General features: G+C 39.5%; 2 protein-coding genes across 5 annotated transcripts; both read left to right on the top strand.

The window, feature by feature from the left end:
* Positions 1–1,018: 1,018 nt before the first annotated feature.
* Positions 1,019–19,729, top strand: LOC146464730 (ras-related and estrogen-regulated growth inhibitor-like). Of its 4 annotated transcripts, XM_085129253.1 has the most exons (6): positions 1,019–1,150; positions 2,882–2,938; positions 15,482–15,607; positions 16,995–17,051; positions 18,074–18,147; positions 18,715–19,729. In XM_085129253.1, exons 2-6 carry the CDS (start codon positions 2,884–2,886, stop codon positions 19,195–19,197), a joined length of 795 nt encoding a protein of 264 aa, XP_084985379.1. In that variant the 5' UTR covers positions 1,019–1,150; positions 2,882–2,883; the 3' UTR covers positions 19,198–19,729. The 4 variants fall into 4 exon arrangements, with proteins under 4 accessions (XP_084985379.1, XP_084985380.1, XP_084985378.1 ...); XM_085129254.1 differs by lacking the exons at positions 1,019–1,150; positions 2,882–2,938 and adding an exon at positions 6,504–6,650; XM_085129252.1 differs by lacking the exons at positions 1,019–1,150; positions 2,882–2,938 and adding an exon at positions 15,068–15,393.
* On the top strand, positions 9,751–14,628 carry LOC146464731 (uncharacterized). Its single transcript, XM_085129256.1, has 2 exons — positions 9,751–10,684; positions 11,948–14,628. The coding sequence occupies exons 1-2, from the start codon at positions 9,898–9,900 to the stop codon at positions 11,968–11,970; spliced, it is 810 nt and encodes a 269-aa protein (XP_084985382.1). The 5' UTR covers positions 9,751–9,897; the 3' UTR covers positions 11,971–14,628.
* Positions 19,730–19,754: the final 25 nt, after the last annotated feature.

Here is a 19,754-nt window from a genome sequence, read left to right on the forward strand (position 1 = left end):
AATCAATCGACCAAAAACTAATGTGTCAGACCTTAGAGACTGGGAAAACAAATTCTATGCTAATGTGGGGACACAAATAAAATATGGAATCACTATGGAAAAATTTAATATGTACAAGGCATTGTATAAAAACAATCGACATCTTAATCAGAATAGTCACGGTCATCTTGTCCAAGCTATATTATTACGAATATTTTTGGTTACAAGAAAGTTTGAAAATTTCAGTACAAATGTGTCAGAAAAGCAATTAATTGGTCTGGTGACCACAAAGTATGTATGTAATCATCAAGATTTTCTATAAGTCTTCTATCAAAGCTCGTAACAATTTTTTTGCACAATTGAATAACTGTGCTAAAGAAAATCAAGTTTCACTAAGAAGTTCTTTAAGACTTGTCGATGCAATTCTATGGACACAAAAACTATTCAATTAATTGTTCTTCTTATCTCTTTAAATTGTTCCCTTATAATTAATTTAGCTGTGTTTACATCACAAATTGTCTATAAATCAGCCTTATATAAAATAAATCTTTTCTTTCGCATATTTCTTTTCTCTTCCTTCCTTTTACATGCTGGAAAACCCTGATTAGGATAAACATTGATTCCTCTTGAAAACCAAAGGTTCTCGTGCCGATAATTTTGCGAGCGCCATTTATCGAGAGCTCTACAAGTATTTATCGCCCACGCTAGCGCTGTTGGCACCGCTCAGTACAGCACCGCATGAGATATGCAAATTATCTGCAGTACACATTGACTTTTATAGTATGGAGCTTATTCAGCGCAAAGCGAACACCTTGTTTTTGTCGAATCCTTTGGCTCGGTAAACGCTATGTTGCTTTGAACAAAGGCAACGTAAATGGCAGCTAATTTACCAACGTGGTGTCAGACTGCAACAAACGACGGGGGGCCTTTTACAATGAGAAGTTATCTAAAAGACGTTGAAATGAGTCGCATTTTTTCTGGTTATCAGTGCCAACAGTAACAGCCAGGGGTTATCTCTCTCTTCTAAAAATGGCAATTAGTCGTGAGTTATTTCGAATACCGTTATATAAGCTGTTTATTTACTTTAACATTGAGTATGTACAGGTGTCATTCTCTTGAAAACGGCCGTGTGCAAACATCGCACCGTGCTTCTGTGCACACAGCAAGCAAGGTAGGATTTGTTTGTACTTCATAAATTGCAACACTATTAGAAATGCTGATTTTATGTAACGGCTTTGATACATTTTGCAGCTGAAGGGCAGGTCTCAGTACAGTTTTCCGTACTGTTAACAGTTTAAATTGTTCACAAGACTGGCAGTTGTTTTTTTTTTATAAAATTTGGAACCTTGTTAGCAAAGTATCGAGGGATTAAATATGGCGGCTATATTTGGCGGAAGGGAAGCTTAACTTTTCTGCAATAGCAGCTAAATTGTACGGCGATTTATCGCTTACTGGTCGCAATCACAACCGGCGAGCCCGAGAATGAACCACTCGGAGTTTATAGGAAAAAAAAATAAGAAAATAGAAAGAAAGTAAATACTGATTTATATATTCGTGACATGAAGAAAAGTGCATGTGATATATACTTTTTTGTTCGGCCGTGAAGTTTCATCGGATCGGCTTCGAATCGACAATTCGCTTTGATGAGAGGATTAAAGGACCCTCGTCAGCCTCCGCCATTTTCGATGCCATCGAAATTATTGATATTGCATGGTGAAACGAAATCTTATTGCTTCACTGTAAGTTGTGTTCCTGAAAGTATGTTTCATTATCTTTAGTATTTTCACAGTGATTTCGTTCATTTCGACATGCTCCGAATAAAATATAATAGCCAAACTCTCGCATATAAACAAAAACAAAGGTGTGGCTGACTAGGGTCCTTTAAGAATGTATGACCGTTCTGAAAATGTAGTTTTCGTGGGTTGGTAGCTTATCTAGAGTTATGGAATTGTCGCTATGATTATTCAGAAATTGAGCCCCTGATAGACTGCAAGCAGTCCCTTTCTGGTCAGTCGAGATGGTGTGCTCATAGCGTAGCGAGACTGGAGCGAGGAGAAATAAACGAGAAGTTTTTTTCGCGCTCGGCTATTTCGCGCGACCTCTCGACTATCCAGAGAGGGACTGCTTGCAGTCTAAGCCCCTGAAAAGTAGATACCCTTGGGATCCAAAGGGTTCATTTGCGGATCATCGTGGATTTTCAATTTTACCTATTTGTAAAGATAGTCAGTTTATATTTATTGTGATAACGAATAATTGGAAAGTTCACAAGACAGTTCGTCTGCAAGTGAGCCGGATCAATTGCACACGGACCCGTTACTAACAAACATAAGGATTTTTTTCTCTGTCAAGACAGAAGTTTATGATTTTAGATTAAGGTTAACTTATCTGGTCTCAGTCGTTCAAAGAGCAGATAACTTTATCCAGCGAATAAGTCGCTAACAAAATAAAATGTATTGGTTGGAGTACATTTTATCCGCTGTATAGCGATTTATCCACTGGATATATTGAGTTATCCGGCCGGCGGCAGTGTTTTGTCAACTGGGGCCTGGATTATTTCTCATTTGTACATGATCGTTTAATCATTGAGATAGAAGATCTTTAAAGTTCAGCCTCTAACAATAATAGCAAAAAATATCCGGAAGAGATTAATATAAGAAATTCCATTAGGGACTTTAAGAAACCATGACCATGCAACGCCAACGAAACGTAACGGCTTGAGGAGGAGGTCGTTCTATAATAGATAAGTTGTTGAATCATACATATTGCGAAGTTGACCAATTTTGACTCCTTCTGTATATTGAGACAATCACATAATATGTGTTTGTCTGATCACTGTAGTTGACTCAAATGTTGGAAAGCAATTTCGTTTTACTTATTAACTCTGGAGTCCACTTTGTTAAAGTTATGAAGAAGACACCATCAAGAAACGTTTCCTCGAGCAAGCAGAAACATCCTTCTCGTAAGTAGAATTATAATTATAATTTGTTGTTACTTGTTTCCGTCACTAATATTTACTGTGCTTTTTAATAACACCCAAACTGAGCTCAACGCCCAGCTAATTTTTCTTTTACACTCAACGACGAGAAGCACTAGCTGGAGGCCTAACAACTTTTAAAATATGGCTTCTGTTGTTCAAAGAGCGGATAACTCTATCCAGTGGATAAATCTATATCCAGCGTATAAAATGTGCTCCAACCAATAGCTTTTATCGGCTGGATAGCGACTTATCCGCTGGGTAAAGTTATCCGCTCTTCAGAACAACTAGGCCCTGGATTTTTGAAAATGGACCGGCTCAAGTCATCATTTTAAAGAGTACAGTGTGACCGAAGTCGCCAATTTATAAACATAAGGTCATGCCATTTTCCCCTCTCCTTTCCTTTCGTTCTCCGCTTTTCTTCTCTCGTTCGTGTTTCAGTGTCCTTGCACGAAAAGATATATTTATAACAGTTGAGTTACATAGAACATTGAGACGTCTGCTACGATGATTGACTTCCCTGTGAGTTCTGTTTTACTGTAGGTTTACTGAAAAGCTTAGAAATAAGTTTATTATTTCTGATTTCATTTCAAAAACCGGTTACTGAAAGCTGAGACACCCAACGAGATAATTTTAAGGAAAGGTACTTCAAACATCGACTTCTGTTTTCGGAGATCGTTTTCGAGCCTTCAACGGGATATTTGGAAGAGATGTTCAGAGAAAGTTCGTGATTCATTTCTTCTCGTTTTTACCGGAACTATTGGAATATCAAGCTGCACCACTTGCTTCAGCGCACCAGCACTGTGATGATTTCTGATAAAGTACGCAGTTTGTTGCCCAAAATTTCCAGTGAAAAGAATCGCTCCATTTGCCTTTCCCAACAGCTAGAACAACCGCTTTTTCCAGACAAATAGAAAGCGCCCGAGAATTATTGCGCTGTTCCATACACTTGACGGAAAATTCTCATCTGTTTTTCCATACAAATTCAGAGAGCTCCTGATCCTCTGGACAAGACCGCTGCTGCAGACGGGCATGTGTGCAGGCACGTCCAAAAACAAACCTGGCGACTTGCGCACGTCATTTTGTCATTCTTATCTGCCAGTAGTTTATTCGGACAGTTTAAAATTGATTAATTTTAATTAGTTAACAAGATGTTCCCGGGAATTAACCAGTTAATTAAGGCACAAGTCGTAGAAGTGACGACTTTCTAAATTACTCTCTAATGGACCTTGAACCGCGTTGAAAACTGTGCTGCTTTGCGGACTAGATGCAGACTAGCATTGATGAGAAGGGGAATAGGATGCCAAGAAAGAACAGATTAGCGTTCGATCCATTCTATATATTTTCTGATTTCTTACACTGTGGAATCGAGTGTGGAAATACATTGGCGGGAAAAACAAGACTCGACAACACCCTCGTCTCGCGCGCGCCCAACTTTGCTGTATGGAATGATAACTATTAAATTTTTCTAATTAGTTTTTCCTTTGAATTTGTCTGTTTTCATGACGAATCCTTAAGGTTTAATCCACAAACTTTAAAGTACACTCAATGCTTTATGCTTTCGAATTGAACAACCGGCTTTACCGCTATAAACCTTGAATTAAAAGAGTCCCGGTTCTTCAGTATCTACCGCTTAAAGAAGAGGAAAGACTATTCTGGAAATTTTCTTTTTAATGACAATCATGAATTCAATCAGATAAGCCACATTCCAAGAAAAGTTGGCACTCTATGATATTTTGCAAACGTTAAGTCTTATTGACTGTAGTGAATGTATAAATTTGTGTTGCATTGACTGGTCGCGCTCAGTGCCATTTCGAGAAATAACGAACTCTCTGGTATGCAGTAACGTTCTGATAGTGACTGGATCAGATAGGATTTGTTAGAGTTACGATACAGAAGCAAGCTCAATTGAAAGCAGTTTAAACGGGGCGTGCATCACACACCCTCACACCCATCTTGATGGATCAACCAAAAATATCTTTCTTCCCTTTAAATTACTCGGTAACGCTTCCGGACACACGTTGCAATGTCTGATGCGTGCAATAAAATTGTAGTGTTGGTGTTCACCACTTCTTACCGTTATAATTTTATAGCATCGTGCTCGATATGGATTAATAATGGCCGCATTCATTTTTCTCCGTCTGGGGTGCATGATAAATATGTGACCCGAATTTTAAGGTCGATAGCCCCTATCTACATCTGCAAGTCTGTCATGTAGAAGTCTCTGCGCGCAGTGTTGGTAACATCGAGATAGTCGATCTGACAATTTCGACCCAAATGCCCCGCGTAATGTTGAATTAAACGCCTGTTAGTACATTGTTTCAGTTCTGTCGGAAATTAACCTCAATTCGCCATTTTAGCTCGCTGTGTTCCTATGCTGATGTAAGTCTCAAACGTTCATTGACATTCCTCAGTTCCAGAGTCAGTCTTTCTTTCCAAAAATGTTTTGCGCAAAAGACTGCGCAAATAAGGAGCGATGCTATACATGGTTTTGTAACTCAACGAGAACATTTAAACATAATACTTAAAACTGAAGTGTCTTCTGTGTTCCGAGATCGTTTCCTGCCCTTTTAAAGACATTTGTTTAAACTAATACAGATTGATCTGTTTGGCTGACGCATTAGCTGAAAATTTAAGTTGGAGAAAGTTTTAGAAAACGGAAGTTTTGTTCCTCGAATTTCAGTTAGTTTTGCGAAAAGCGCTGTCCTTTTCCCGCATTTTTAAAGACATTTTCCTATCAAAAATAAGAGGTGTTACGGAATTATAGTTTTAGCTGACATTTTGCCAAAGAAAACTGAATATTTTCCTTACGACTAAATACGAATTTCTGAGGCGACTAAGGCCGATTAAGGCCATCGTATAATATCCACCGCAATGCGGAACCGTTGGATGCGGTCAATTGAATTAGAAATTTTTAAAGCAGTTCCTTGCGTGTACTAATTTCCACCAAAAGAAATATCCTTGATTTACCTTCAGTAAATGTTCATAGCACAGCTTGCTTGTTGAGCCGAACATTAAAACTTCACAAACAAACAATTCAAATGGCAAAAACAATCCCAACTGACAGGAGACCAGCTGGCTATTAACAAGCGTGGCCAACGAGTTGAACTCTGGAATATAGTAGCACGATACCCAAGTGATAGCCTTCTATTTGCAGCGACGCTGTTTACGTACATTCAAACATTTTGTACTTCTTTTTTCTTAACTTTAATTGAATTTAACATCCTTAAACTTTGAAAAGGCATCGCGTGTGTAAGAAATGTTCACCTGTTGTTGTTAATAGATGATCAAGGTACGTTACTGGTTTAAAATTTCTTGGTTTAATTTGTTTCAGTAACACAAAGCACATTTCACTTTGTCTTTCGCGGTTGTGATAAAAGAAGACGATATTTTAATAATCTGTGTCGTTGAAGCAGAAAGAACTCTTCAATATATAATGAAATCAGCTTTCTCGACTCATCCCAATATAGCCACTGATATCTTACAATCGTTGGAAATCTTCGTGACTGAAATACTTTTACCATTGTGTGCTAGTGATGCGTGTTTAATTACTTCACGGAGAAGGCTACAGGGTGTTCGCGCGAAGCCATTTAAAGGCTAACTTTTAAAAAATGCACTGATGCTCGTCTGTTTGGCCTCAGCGTGTTAAAGCAAAAGTAACAAAGTGCAGAGGGAATGCCGTCTAGAAATGGACATGGTAAGTAAGGTATAGCCTTTATCATATCCTATTGTTCTTAAGGGTACAAGTGAATGTTGTGCCGCCAGCACTAAGGACACAAATGATGGATGAGAGAATGAACTCTGCAGTGTATGTTAAGTCCTAAAGTGAACCCATGAATTTAACACTGAGCCTTAGCCCTAGCCGAAGGAAATGGGAGAGCGCACGAGGCAAAATTCTCCGACCTCGGCGGGAATTCCCGTATAGTTCTTAGCTTGGCGATTGTATTCGATGCAGAAGAAAGCAGTTTATTTTTCGTGTGTTCAGGTAAGAGATCGTCAGTTGTCAGTTTCAAAGTTTTTTAGACCAGGGAGGATTCTCAGGTTCGAGTTCGTAAACGACTGAAATTACCCTAAACACAAAAATGAAACGGCAGTTGGGGTTAGAAGAGAGTGAAATTTCTGCGAAACTGAATGAGCAAACCGCTACTACTTCACACAAATGATATCAGGGGAAGTGAAAATGTCAGACTTCGACCCTTGAGCAGTTTAGTGTTGAGACTCTGATTTTCTCAGCTTGTAGACTATAGGTATCTTAAACTCAGTAAATTGTTTGTCTTTATTCAGTTATATTTATATACTTGATATCACTTTAAAGAACAAAAACTAATCTAACTATCTTCCTAATTCGCCGTTAGCAAGCTCTAAATTTCTTCTCGGCATTGTGTCATAGTTACTGTATTATTTTTGAGTGGTAGCCAATGTTCAATACACACTCAGATTAAAGATTTCTTGTTTCCTCATCTACCAGTTAAAGCTGGCAAATTGTCAGTTGGGAAACTGGCTCGGAAAACCGCAAACCGCAACGCGGCAAAGAACAACACAACCGCTGCTGAGTACAGTTCATTTGAATGCTTTACATTACCTCTGCTCTTTTTTGTTTCGATTCTGTTCGATGACTGTGTAAGGTCGAAAGTCTTACTTGGTGTCATCATTCGACTTCAAAAACTGACCCCAAGCTAACTGATGAAAATCTGTCCCGGTTGGATGGCATTTCATCTATTCGTTGTTTCCTTCGAGGGAACATGATGCAAATCATGAACTTTAGCAATTTCTTTTAATAGATTTAATCTTGCCGGATTCCTTGCTCTAAGCCATGTTGGCAGTTTAATTAAGTAAGGTTTTGCCTATCTTGAGGAACTGACATAAAGTTTCCGGATTTGACCTTCTTTGCTTTGATCTAATTAAGCTTTATCCGTGCTGTCAGTTTCAATTAAGCGCATCGCAGCAAACTCGAAGTATAAAAAAAAGCTTCAAAAAACAGGTGTCTTTTTTGGCAATTTCTGAATACCGTATGGGCGCTTTTTTTAATTTTGGGCCCATGAGGATAAGGGTATTTTCGGCGAGCGAGGACATTTTTAGAGAATAACAAAACAAGGTAGAAAAGTTTATTTCTCTTCAACAAAACAAAACAAAGCCAAAAGCTAACATGAACAAGCCATAAACAATATAAAAGTTCATTGACTACCGTATGTAAAACCAATTTTGGAACACAACTGACGCTCCTCTTACTTCACCTTCGGCTGGTACAGAAATGCTTTTTTGGTTTGGAGGAGGGTTAGGTTGGGTGGGCGCTTATTCGAGGGTGGGTACTTATTACCTTTTTGGGCTTTCAGGGAGGGCGCTTATTCGAGGTGGGCACTTACTCGAATTGGGCGGTTAATCGAATAAATACGGTAAAACACAAAGGTTTGTGTCGTTGAAAAAACTGCGGAGAGCGACCTGGTAGCGAGACTGACCTCCACTCCCCGGAGAGTTGGGGTGAGCGAAAAGGCATGACCTGGGCATCAAGGCAGCGCCCGCCCGAACCAGTTATCGTAATGAACGGAAATGGCACTCGCTCTGTCGTTCCATCGGTCGCTCCGTCGATGGGCTGTAAATTTTATATTGTTTTATTCGGAATTTTATCAAAATCATAAATCATTCATTAGTCTACACTATATCCACCATAAGCCGCCATTGCGGGATAAAAAACAATGGCGAAGCTAAATAAATTTTTCCAGAAAGAAAACAGTTAGTAGAGGTGTTGTCTGCTAAATCCTGTCATTCACCGAAACTTAGGTACAGCTTTCCTTTTCAGGACAGATATTTTCCAAACGTTCGACTTCGACATGCGGACGTGCACGATATGTGAGCGCTATGCGAGGCATTTAAAAAACCAACGTGCATTTTTTGTTTTTTTTCACATTTCACCAACGGGATTGAAAGACAAATAAATCAGTCAATTAAAAAAAAATCGCGAAGAAGTCCACATGGTTCCTTTAAGGTCACCCATATTCGAAAGTAATAAACAACATTTGCTGCTTGTAGTTTGCTCTGAGTGCAATTCGTGTGCAACGCGATTTCATTTTCAAACGTCCGTTGCGTAAATATAACTCAGTATTAACGATAGATGAACGAGACATGCATTACAAACACAACAAAAAAGAGCCTTTTTAGATTTTTCAAAGAGGTGTACTACAAAACTACATTTTTATTTTCTGAATGATTGCCTACGAAAGTAGACAAATAAATATTCCGACCCGCTACACAGTCACGCTGCATTCACGGGTTGGATGATCAGTAGAGCCCTTTGATTTATAGGAGAGAGGATACCTGTGCACCGACTACGTACTAAATCGCATTAGAAAATAGCCAGCGATCGCTTTCTTTATAACAAAACTACACCTGCATTTCAAGCAAGACTACTGCAGCTCTTGTCAGTTTGATTTTTTAACAATTCGTTCAACCGGTAAACCACAAAAAAAACTACAGGTTCGATTTCTAAGCAAAAGTGGCCAATTAATTTTATAGCGATTTAATAGGTTAATAGTTTTACTAGTTTAGGTTTTAATTAATTAAAATAGCTTGTTTCAATGAACTGAATAGTAATGCCAACTACTTCGTTTAGCGAAACGATCTTTAAAAATTCGCGAATTTAATTAAATGCTGCCCATAGATCTAGATTTAATGTTTATTCAAAAGTGACTGAAATTTTAAATGGTGGAAAATTCGAAATCCTTATATTTAAAATCCCTGGGATCTTGTTGGCCGACCAGTGTAGGAGGGGTCCTTTAGTGTAGGAGTAAAACCTGATGTATTTATCATGGGTTACGTAACCTCATTTTTGGGTGTTTGTGACACTTTGTCACAATGCTTCATTAGCGGGGCGTCGGGTATATATATGCTGAGGCCTCGATTTGTATTCATTCGAGTCATACGACCGCACTCAGTTCGCCCTCTAAATTATGTCTGACACCGAAAACGTCGATGAACCAAATGTCGAGGTTCCTCGTGGCGACGCTTCGCAGCAGATTTCTACTCCGCCTTCTACGTCTGAGCAGTCTACTGATTTAGCCTCGACGTTCGCTCTCTTTAAAGATTATTTTGACAAGAAGTTGACCGCGTTAAAGAGAGACATCCAGGAAGATTCCTTAAGCAACAGCGACTCTATTGCTAAGAAGCTGAAAGAAGAGTCCAAAATTTCCTTCAAGTTTGAAGGGAACAAAAAGCAGTTCTACTTCAATTCTGGCCTTGCGGAGAAGGTTCAATCGGCTTCCACCGCTCTAGGTAAAAGGAAACTTGAAGTCGTTCGCAGTTGCCTAGAAGAATTGGATTCTGACATCAAGAAACGCAACAAGCTTATCAGATTGGCAGATAAATCCGCCGCTGGTTGGGATTTGGTTAACGAGTATCTATCTGACGAATTGGCTAGTGGATCGGAGGACGAGAAGCGTATTCGGCGTGCAGAGCAGAGAGCCCTTCGCAAACGTAAAGATCGTCAACAGCAGAAAGGGAAGTCCGCAGTCAAGCAAAGCCAACCTTCTGCCACCACCACTTCATTTGCTGGCCAGCGTCTTTTCAACTTTGCTTCCACTTCTCGTGCCTATACGTCTGTTAGCAAAGCAAAGCCTGGTGATATTTGTTTCGCCTGCGGTCAGCAAGGTCATTGGAGGTCCGAGTGCCGTGGTAACTCTCAACCAAGATCTTCAAGTTCCAGCCAGACGAATTCTGGTTTCTCCTCAAACGCTGGAGGTAAATGAAAGTTTTTCCCAAGAACTTGGCGTTTAAGTTAAGTATTCATATATCTTGTTATAATGGATCTTTCCAATTTAGAATTTTTAAGAGAGATTGATTCTAGTTCATTAGTCGATTTCGATTACGATCGCAATCTATTTGAATACGAACAGAATTCTGTATTGCCTGTACTCAAGGGCAGACTTAAGGCTAAGCTTGATTATTGGTATACCATTGGCGCTAATAACTTTGTTACTGATACTATTAAGTTCGGATATCGCATCCCTTTTATTAGTACCCCTTGCAGGGCGTTTTTGAATAACAATAAGTCAGCTTCGGATAATGCGTCTTTTGTCGAGTCGGCTATATCTGAATTAGTTGGTAATCACTCGGTTGTTGAGGTACCTTTTGTCCCACATGTTGTTAACCCGCTCTCTGTGTCAATCCAATCGTCAGGCAAGAAAAGGCTTATTCTTGATTTGAGACATGTCAACCAGTCTATTTGGAAGCAAAAGTTCAAGTGCGAAGATTGGAGGGTCTTGTTATCATATGTCAACAAGGGTGATTTCCTTTTCAGTTTTGATCTTAAGTCTGGCTATCACCATTTTGATATTTTCCCAGATCATCAGACATTTTTAGGATTTTCCTGGGTTTTTTCTGGTACTGTCAAATATTTTTGTTTTACAGTTCTACCTTTTGGGCTTAGTTCGGCCCCGTACATTTTTACCAAATGCCTCAGGCCGCTTGTTAAGTTTTGGAGGCTTAGTGGCATTAAGATAGTTGTGTTTCTCGATGACGGGTGTGGTAAGGGTAAATCTATGCAAATTACTAAAGAGCACTCGTTTTTTTTGTTCAGACATCGTTGAGTAATGCAGGGTTTGTTGCGAATTCCAGTAAATCACTTTGGGAGCCTACGCAGTCGCTTGTCTGGTTGGGTCTGAACTGGAATCTTTTTTCTGGTTCGTTTTCTATTATCGACAGGCGTATTTCCAATTTCATTGCCCTTATAGAGAAATTCCTTCTATCTGCCCCGTATGTTACTGCTCGGGATTGTGCCTCGATCGCAGGCCACGTTATGTCAATGTCACCGGTATTGGGTAATTTGACTCGTCTTAAGACCCGGTTTTTGTACAAGGTTATAGAATCCAGATCTTCATGGGATTCCCGGTTCAATGTCGGGCATCATAACGATTGTCTTTCAGAAATATTTTTCTGGAAAAACAATATTGTTAGTCTTAATTCTAGAGCTATAGTGCCTTACCAGGCGCCTTTTTTGCTTAGTTTTTCAGACGCTAGTAACGTAGCCTGTGGCGCGTTCCTTGTTGGTACTGAGGAAGTATGTCATCGTATGTGGAGTCCATGTGAGGCTAAAAAGAGCTCTACATGGAGAGAGCTTAAAGCTGTACATTTTGCTTTAACGTCGTTCAAGGATTCGGTTCAGGGCAAGTCAGTTAAATGGCACTCTGACAATCAAGGGGCTGTTCGTATAGTTGAGATAGGGAGTCCTAACGCAGAATTGCATTCTATCGCGCTTGAGATTTTTGATTTCTGTCGGATTTTTCATGTTCAGTTTGTCCCTCAATGGGTTCCCAGAGAGCTTAATGTTTGTGCTGATGAGATTAGCAACATTATCGATTTCGACGATTGGTATACTACCCAGTGGTTTTTTGCCCATTTAGATCTAGTATGGGGCCCCCATACTGTTGATAGATTTGCTAATGCATCCAATGCCCATCTCCCTAGATTTAATTCTAGGTTTCGTGTACCGGGCACAGAGGCTGTTGATGCTTTTTCAGTTTCGTGGACAGCAGAGAATAATTGGCTCGTTCCGCCGGTTCATTGTATCACAAGGGTTATCCAACATCTCCTTGCATGCCGCGCCTATGGGACTTTAGTGGTCCCTTACTGGCCGTCTAATGCTTTTTGGCCATTTCTTTTTGCAAGCCCACTCCAGCATCAACCATACGTTGTTGAGTCCATTTACTTTCCAGATCCCTCGGGGATATTTGCCCTTGGCTGTTATAAGGATTCGCTTATTGGCTCTCATAAGTTTAACAGTGCAGTTCTAGCTGTCAGATTTGACGCTAGCTGTTACGTTTCTTATTCTTAGGCATGGTGCCTTTATGCCGAGTGGCTTCTGATTGCAGTGATTTTGTTCTCACTGGTCAACGACTATCCTTAGGAGCTCAGAGAGTTTTTGTTAGCTTGTTTCATGACTGTGTTTCGAATGAAACTAGTTTGCCGAGTGGCTTGTTTTCTACTTCATTGATTCAATTGTCGCCGAGTGGCGTTTGTGCAGAGTTGTACAGAACTTTTATATTGCAAGTTATATTTATTTATTTTTGCAATGTTATCGTTGTTCTCACAGATTTTGTCAGAGGGGCTTTGCAGCCTAGTTTTCAACATGTGGAAGACAGTCGCCTTAAGACATTAAGTCAGGATCTCCCTGAAGTGCTGCTAAAGAGCAAAAGTGCTAACACCGCCAAGAAATATGAAAGAGGTTTCAATTCATGGAGGAAGTGGGCTTCTCAGTTCAAAGAGATTAAAATTTTTCCCGCTTCTAGTATTTATGTTTCTTTGTTTTTTCTTAGTCTGATTTATGAATCGGTTTCTTGTAGTATTATTGATGAAGTTCACTACGGGCTTAAGTGGTTTCATGATTTAGCGGGCCAACCCGACCCATGTAATTCACCTTTTGTTTCTCAATTAATAGAATCTGCCAAAAGGCTTCTCAGTGTTCCAGTCAAAAAGAAAGAACCAGTAACGCCTGAGGTTATTCAGCGCTTGGTTGCACATTATGGCTCTGCTTCCGCTAGTTTGTCTGATTTACGTTTGCTCATTTTGTGTGTTTTGGGTTACGCGGGGTTTTTCCGCTTTAACGAGTTAGTTCAATTGCGCAGGTGTGATTTTCTATTTGAAGATTCCTTCATGAGAATTTTTGTTCAACGTAGCAAGACGGACATTTATAGAGATGGGGCTTGGGTGGTCATTGCTAAAACTCTTAAGCCTACTTGTCCTGTAACGTTAACTCTTCGTTATTTTGCAGTAGCTTCATTTTTGGAAGACAGTGAAGATTATATTTTCCGTCCTCTTACTTTTCGCAGCAGTTATGGATCTTACAGTTTTCGCGGCTCTGCTCCATTGTCGTATTCCAGGGCGCGCGAGATAGTGCTTTCTGCTTTTGAGGCCGTTGGCCTTTCCAAACTAGATTATGGTCTTCATAGCCTTAGAGCGGGAGGCGCCTCTGCTGCAGCAAATGCCCAGATTTCTGATCGTTTGTTTAAGAGACACGGTCGTTGGAAGTCAGATAAAGCTAAGGATGGCTACATAAAGGATAATATTCTTGCTTTATTGTCAGTTTCTTTGTCATTGGGTATTTAATTTATTTCCCGTTCTTTTAGTTCGCCTCGTACACGGCTCGTGTTGACACACCCTATAAGTGGTTGCTTATTACATGATAAATGTTTTATATTCGGTTGAGCGGGTGAGCGAATTAGAATATAAATGTATTTATCATGGGTTACGTAACCTCATTTTTGGGTGTTTGTGACACTTTGTCACAATGCTTCATTAGCGGGGCGTCGGGTATATATATGCTGAGGCCTCGATTTGTATTCATTCGAGTCATACGACCGCACTCAGTTCGCCCTCTAAATTAAATACCCAATGACTATATTTTATCAAGTGGTTTATTTTTCAAGTCTTGGCTTGTCATGTTTTGCTTTTGCATTATTCTAGCTTATGCTTTGATTGTTATATTAGTGCTATACAGTTGCAATTTTGTTTTTCTTATATTTTGCGCCATATTGTTTATGAATATACTGTTTGTAATTCAGTTGATATTGAAGACATAATAAAGAGGGTCGTACACGGCTCGTGTTGACACACCCTATAAGTGGTTGCTTATTACATGATAAATGTTTTATATTCGGTTGAGCGGGTGAGCGAATTAGAATATAATATATAATATACGTATTTGACAAAGGTTTCTAAATTTCTGCAAACGACACATTTTGCTGTGCCCATGACGCGTGAAATAAATACACGTGTATCATGTACAACAGAGGACTGTCTATGAATACGTGTTTAATTCCTGCCAACACGTGCACTGACGCTATTAATTACATCTCACGTTTTTAGAACTTAAGGTACCAATTAAGAAGTAATCAGTCATGATACTAGAAAAACACGACATGTTGAGCGTTATCGTTGAATATGTCATCGATTAAAGAACTCGCTTTAACTTAGACACCTGAATTTCGTAAAAGTTAGGTCGAAGCGTCAGTTTTATAAGGTGAACAATAAGCTCAGTGGAGGTCTTGAAGTAAGGATTAAGTTTGCCTTGTACAGTGTAGACGTTAAGTGTCTCATTATTTTCAAACTGATCATGCGACGTGCACGCTTGCAGCAAGACTGAAAAGAAAAAAAAAAGGATTGCTTAATCCTTTTACTTACTATTCTTTCCATGGGCAGCAAGGTGCTAAGAGAGGGCTGCCTGTCTTTACAACGTGTTGCCAAAAGAAAACAACCACTAAAATTAATCTGACCGGTCAACTGAGTGACCTAAAAATACAATATGCCTGAAATAGTGACATCTTCTTTTTCACGGTTTATGCTGTTCATTTTTTCTCGTCTCGCTCAAGTCAGGCAAGATTGCATCCTTGATCACTCATGCTCATACAGTTCACAAGGTCTGAAAAGGAATTTTTTGCCTCCGGCGACTCAAGGTAACTTAAGAATGCCAGGCAGTTACCGTGCGGCTAAAATTAGTTGCTGGGTCTCTTTAACAACAGATTGTGTTTGATCTTCCGTCAGATTCCGTGGACAAGGACACAAACAAACAAGGCATGAAGACCAGAAGAAAACACAGCCTTCACACTCAGGTCAGCCCTCGAAACATTCGAATAGCTGTCATGGGTCAGGATGGGGTAGGAAAGACAGGTACGGTAAAAAATTTTGGTCAATTTATTTTAGAAATTGAAAGATTTACAGTAACACGGTTCAAAATGAAAAGACGTTGTCGTCGCGGAAAATTCGCACGCTACTTCAAGCAAACCACTCAAAATTGCTGGCTACTTCAAACTACTTCAAAAGGGATAAAAATTAAAATGAACCGATTTCACCCACTTCATAATTCAAAAGTTTGTATCGGCTGTTCCCGAAGATTACTCATTGAAGTTATCTAGCAAAACCACTCAAAGGAACATGTCGAACTAATGCATGCTGACTGATCTAAAGCTATCGTGCTATCTACAGCACACTATTCAGTCCTATCTGGTGTTTCGAAATAATCACTTTTATTATGTTAATTATAGTGTTATGAGATCGGTTATGAGATCGGTCAAAGCAGCAATCCTGTAAATAAATCTCATAATCTCACTTTCCTTTGTTTCGCCTCAACCCCTGATCATTGCTCAAACTTTACTAGTAGACTTAAACTCTGTTTTTCAAGCCATTATCTGCAACAAAATTCAGCATGCCTTCGATCGTTGCTCGTAACTTATAATCCCAGGGGGGATGCTCCCCATATGAGCTATAAAGGTTATTTGCTGCCCCCGAGGGTAATATGGTTTTTCAAGCCGTTTTGGTCTGAAATAAGGTATATATTTTAACATTTTGGTCTGAAAGTCTGATATGGATTCTTGAAACCCGGGTCTGATAAAGGGTGCCTACAAATTACTTATGTTGGTCAAGGTTTGGAGAACCGAGCCGTACACCCCCCACCACCACCAAAAATTCTGAGGAGTACCCCCCCCCCCCCCCCCGGGTTTATTATCATCAAGTACAGTTACTAATTTCATGATGCCTTCCTGAAAAAGCCTTTGTGTACTTGGAGGTTACAGCAAGGATTGAACGAAAAAGTCAAATTTTAGGTCTTGTATAAGTAAAAGGTAAAAACTCGCCGGCGACAGAGAAACGCTAGCCTCCCGTCTTGCAAAGAGTCGAATTTTTCGAGAACTTACTATTTAGAATTCCTTACGAAGGTAGGTGCGTTTTCCGTCGAACTATCCCCGCTTGCTGAAAGCAGCAGTGATCACTGAATTCTAACATTGCGGACATTTTAAACGACTGTCAAATGAATCAGTACTCAAAGAAGAACTGAAGAGGACGTAGAATATTCTAGAAAAAAAAGGAGGCGAACACACAGAAGCCGTGGATCACAAAGACTCTTTTATTCTGATTATATTTTCCCATACAATGCAAAGGTGTCCATTCGCCCAATGTCTGACATATGCCCTCGTTTTTTATTAACCGTTATCTGTTCGTTTCATCTATTAGTGTGTTTAATTAAAAAATACTGCTTAACCAACGTGTACATCTTTTTCAGCCCTTACAGTTCGCTTCTTGACCCGACGATTTATCGGAGAATATGATCAAACACTAGGTAGGCATTGAAAAATTGCAATACGAGTATTTCGTAGTTTGCTGTAAAATTCCTTGTAACAAAGGTAAATGTCAGTTTTGTTACACAGCGTTCCTTATATGGAACGATTTGAAACGATTTGATGTGCAATGTAAATATTATTTTAATCCTAATTAATCCTAGTTTGAATAGAAATTTTTGTTCGAACTTGCGTCCATTTAGAGTTCTTGAAAAGTTAATGCAGTGTTCATTTTGTTATTCATTCCATTAATACCAAACGTGGTCAATTACCACGGTTTTTTGAAACCTATGAAACCTTTTTTGTTTATCGACATCATTTCCAAACCCACAGGAGGGATATATCATTGTCGTGACGTTATCTCACAGCGGGATCTTTTTGACGGGTTGGAATCACGAGATGTTGAGATATGAAACCGGCAGTTGCCAGTAGCCCGGAGCGAACTCATGTTTTCAGGAAAACTCACGCGAACGTGTGTTTTGATGATAGAAAATCACGATTCTCCGCAAAAAAACCGAAAAACCTAGGAGGGAAATTGTCAAAATGGCCAACCATTTCTGGGTATGGCTTACTATTCATGGCTTGAATTGTCCTATACCTTTACTACAAGTGTCCCGGCTTCCAGAAACTCATGGGTTTTTGTTGCTGTCGTTGTTGTTTGTTTGTTTTGTTTTTTTTTTTTCGGAAATGGTGTTATTTCCCAATTGCCACCAGTATCGACTGCACTATTGTCATTGCGTCAAACCCAAGGTCAAGAAGGTCGTCAGCTGTCCTGGAAATCCTTGCCCATTTTGGCTCGCTCTAAAAAGTAAATCGTCAGACACTCACGACTCCAAGTTAATTGAGAGCAGTTGATTTCAGGTTAACTTTTCAACTGTTGGCTTGTTTGGTGGCGACAACAAATAGCTATGACCAATTTATCGTACCAATTTGATTATTTCCCGGCTGGCAAATTTCCTTTAGTACTGGGATTGTCTTCATTTGAAATTTACTTTGCTAAGCCAGTAAATTTTAATTTTCACAGAAACGACCACCAGACATCATATTGACGTAGATGGAGAATACGTAGCTTTGGACATTCTGGACACTGCAGGAAAGGTAAAATGTTTTTTTTATTTTTATTATTATTATTTTTTTCATTTTGTACCCTTCTCAGTCCCGTACGTATACTGGAAAAGATAAAGTCAGGCTCCAGACAAATCTTGTCTTTCGGGTTACCCGTGTGGATAAAGTCATCTCTATAAAAAGAGATCAGCAACAGAAATTCAGAATTGGTACTTTGTTTGTGCTTTGTGCGGTCCTCTACATTCAAACGTTTCAAAGTTCTTTTGGTTTTAGTGTTCGCCAAGCTCCTACTGATCCCTTTTAAGGCCGAAGTTTTGATTTTTATACCCTATTCCAATTGCATTTGGTATAACAAACTCTTAGGTGCTAACGGGTACCCCTATGATCAACTGGCATCCCATCTAAGGGTATGTTGTCACGTCAACCGCCTGAGGCCTTCCCTATGTACCTTTGGCAGTAAACCTTTTGGTTTGTGTATCACTGGAAAGGTGGATATCTTTCGGACACCATCACTGAGGTCGCTTTTAAGGCAAGAAAAAACCTGGACACAATCGTGACCTTTTTGCCTCGAGTTATATTGCTTTTTTTGTCTTCTTTCAGAACACCGAAGAGAAGTTGGAAAACATCATTGGATATGCGGACATCTTTCTTGTTCTGTACTCCATCACTGATCGCGCCAGTTTCCAGGAAGCTGGCAAGATTGTCAAGTACATCCGGCGGTACAGAACTCTAGATTCCAGCAGCATCGTTATCGCTGGGACCAAGACGGACTTGGGACATTTTCGGACAGTCCGTGAAACAGATGGATCCCGCCTCACTTACTCGCTAAACTGCGGTTTTTTCGAGGTATCAGTATCCGAGAATTATGCGGACACAATAAATATGTTTCATGATATTTTGAGACATTATCTGAACGCTCACCCGTGGCAAGATTCGTCACCAGTGATTTCAGCTTGTCCTTCGCCAACTCCTACGACTCCGTTGACTCCACACAAGGAAATCAAGTCGCCATCTTCATGGGCCAAAGTGAAAGGGCTAAAAACAATGCCATTCAGGAGAAAGTCTGTCCAGACGCCAGCTTGATATTGGTCAATCGTCGTCAGTGTAATTAGAGAATTTGGAGACAGTACAGAACTCAATGAACGAAAGAGCTTTCGGTTGAATCAATCTTACAGTATTCTAGGTTAGTTCCAGGCAGTTAGGAGCATTTTAAACTATTATAATACCAAAGAATATCAAGTGGTCTGTTTTGAAGCCATCTTTTAATAGATATCAAGTAGTATTTTGATAAAACGAAATCTGACAGAGAAAACTGAAAACAGAATACTAATGCTCAAGTAAAAAAACCTGAGTTCTCAACGCAACTTCTCTGGAAAAAATGATATAGCATACGAATGACGTTAAACTACTCTTACCGAGTATGGAAACAATTTTACTAAGATAAAATGTCAACAAACTTACACGGTTTTTAAAATTATTGACCACTGAATTTTTTCCCGTGTCAAGTACTGACCCAAACAAAAAAAAAACAGAAATCTGTAAATACTACATTGTATTTGTAATTAGTATCTTTAGGATAGAGAGAATACGAATATAAAAATATCCATTTAAGAAAGTGTGAATTTTTCACTTTAATAAGG

This window comes from Pavona decussata, unplaced genomic scaffold (assembly GCF_977016875.1).
Source record: "Pavona decussata unplaced genomic scaffold, jaPavDecu1.1 SCAFFOLD_161, whole genome shotgun sequence".
NCBI classification, from domain to species: domain Eukaryota; kingdom Metazoa; phylum Cnidaria; class Anthozoa; order Scleractinia; family Agariciidae; genus Pavona; species Pavona decussata.

Coding starts and splice junctions, on each gene's coding strand:
- LOC146464731 (XM_085129256.1), top strand. CDS start 9,898: ATGTCTGACACCGAAAACGTCGATGAACCAAATGTCGAGGTTCCTCGT. Junction 10,685..11,947: donor TTTCTCCTCAAACGCTGGAG/GTAAATGAAAGT, acceptor TTTTTTGCTTAG/TTTTTCAGACGCTAGTAACG.
- LOC146464730 (XM_085129252.1), top strand. CDS start 15,243: ATGCCTGAAATAGTGACATCTTCTTTTTCACGGTTTATGCTGTTCATT. Junction 17,052..18,073: donor AGAATATGATCAAACACTAG/GTAGGCATTGAA, acceptor TAATTTTCACAG/AAACGACCACCAGACATCAT. Junction 18,148..18,714: donor TTCTGGACACTGCAGGAAAG/GTAAAATGTTTT, acceptor GTCTTCTTTCAG/AACACCGAAGAGAAGTTGGA.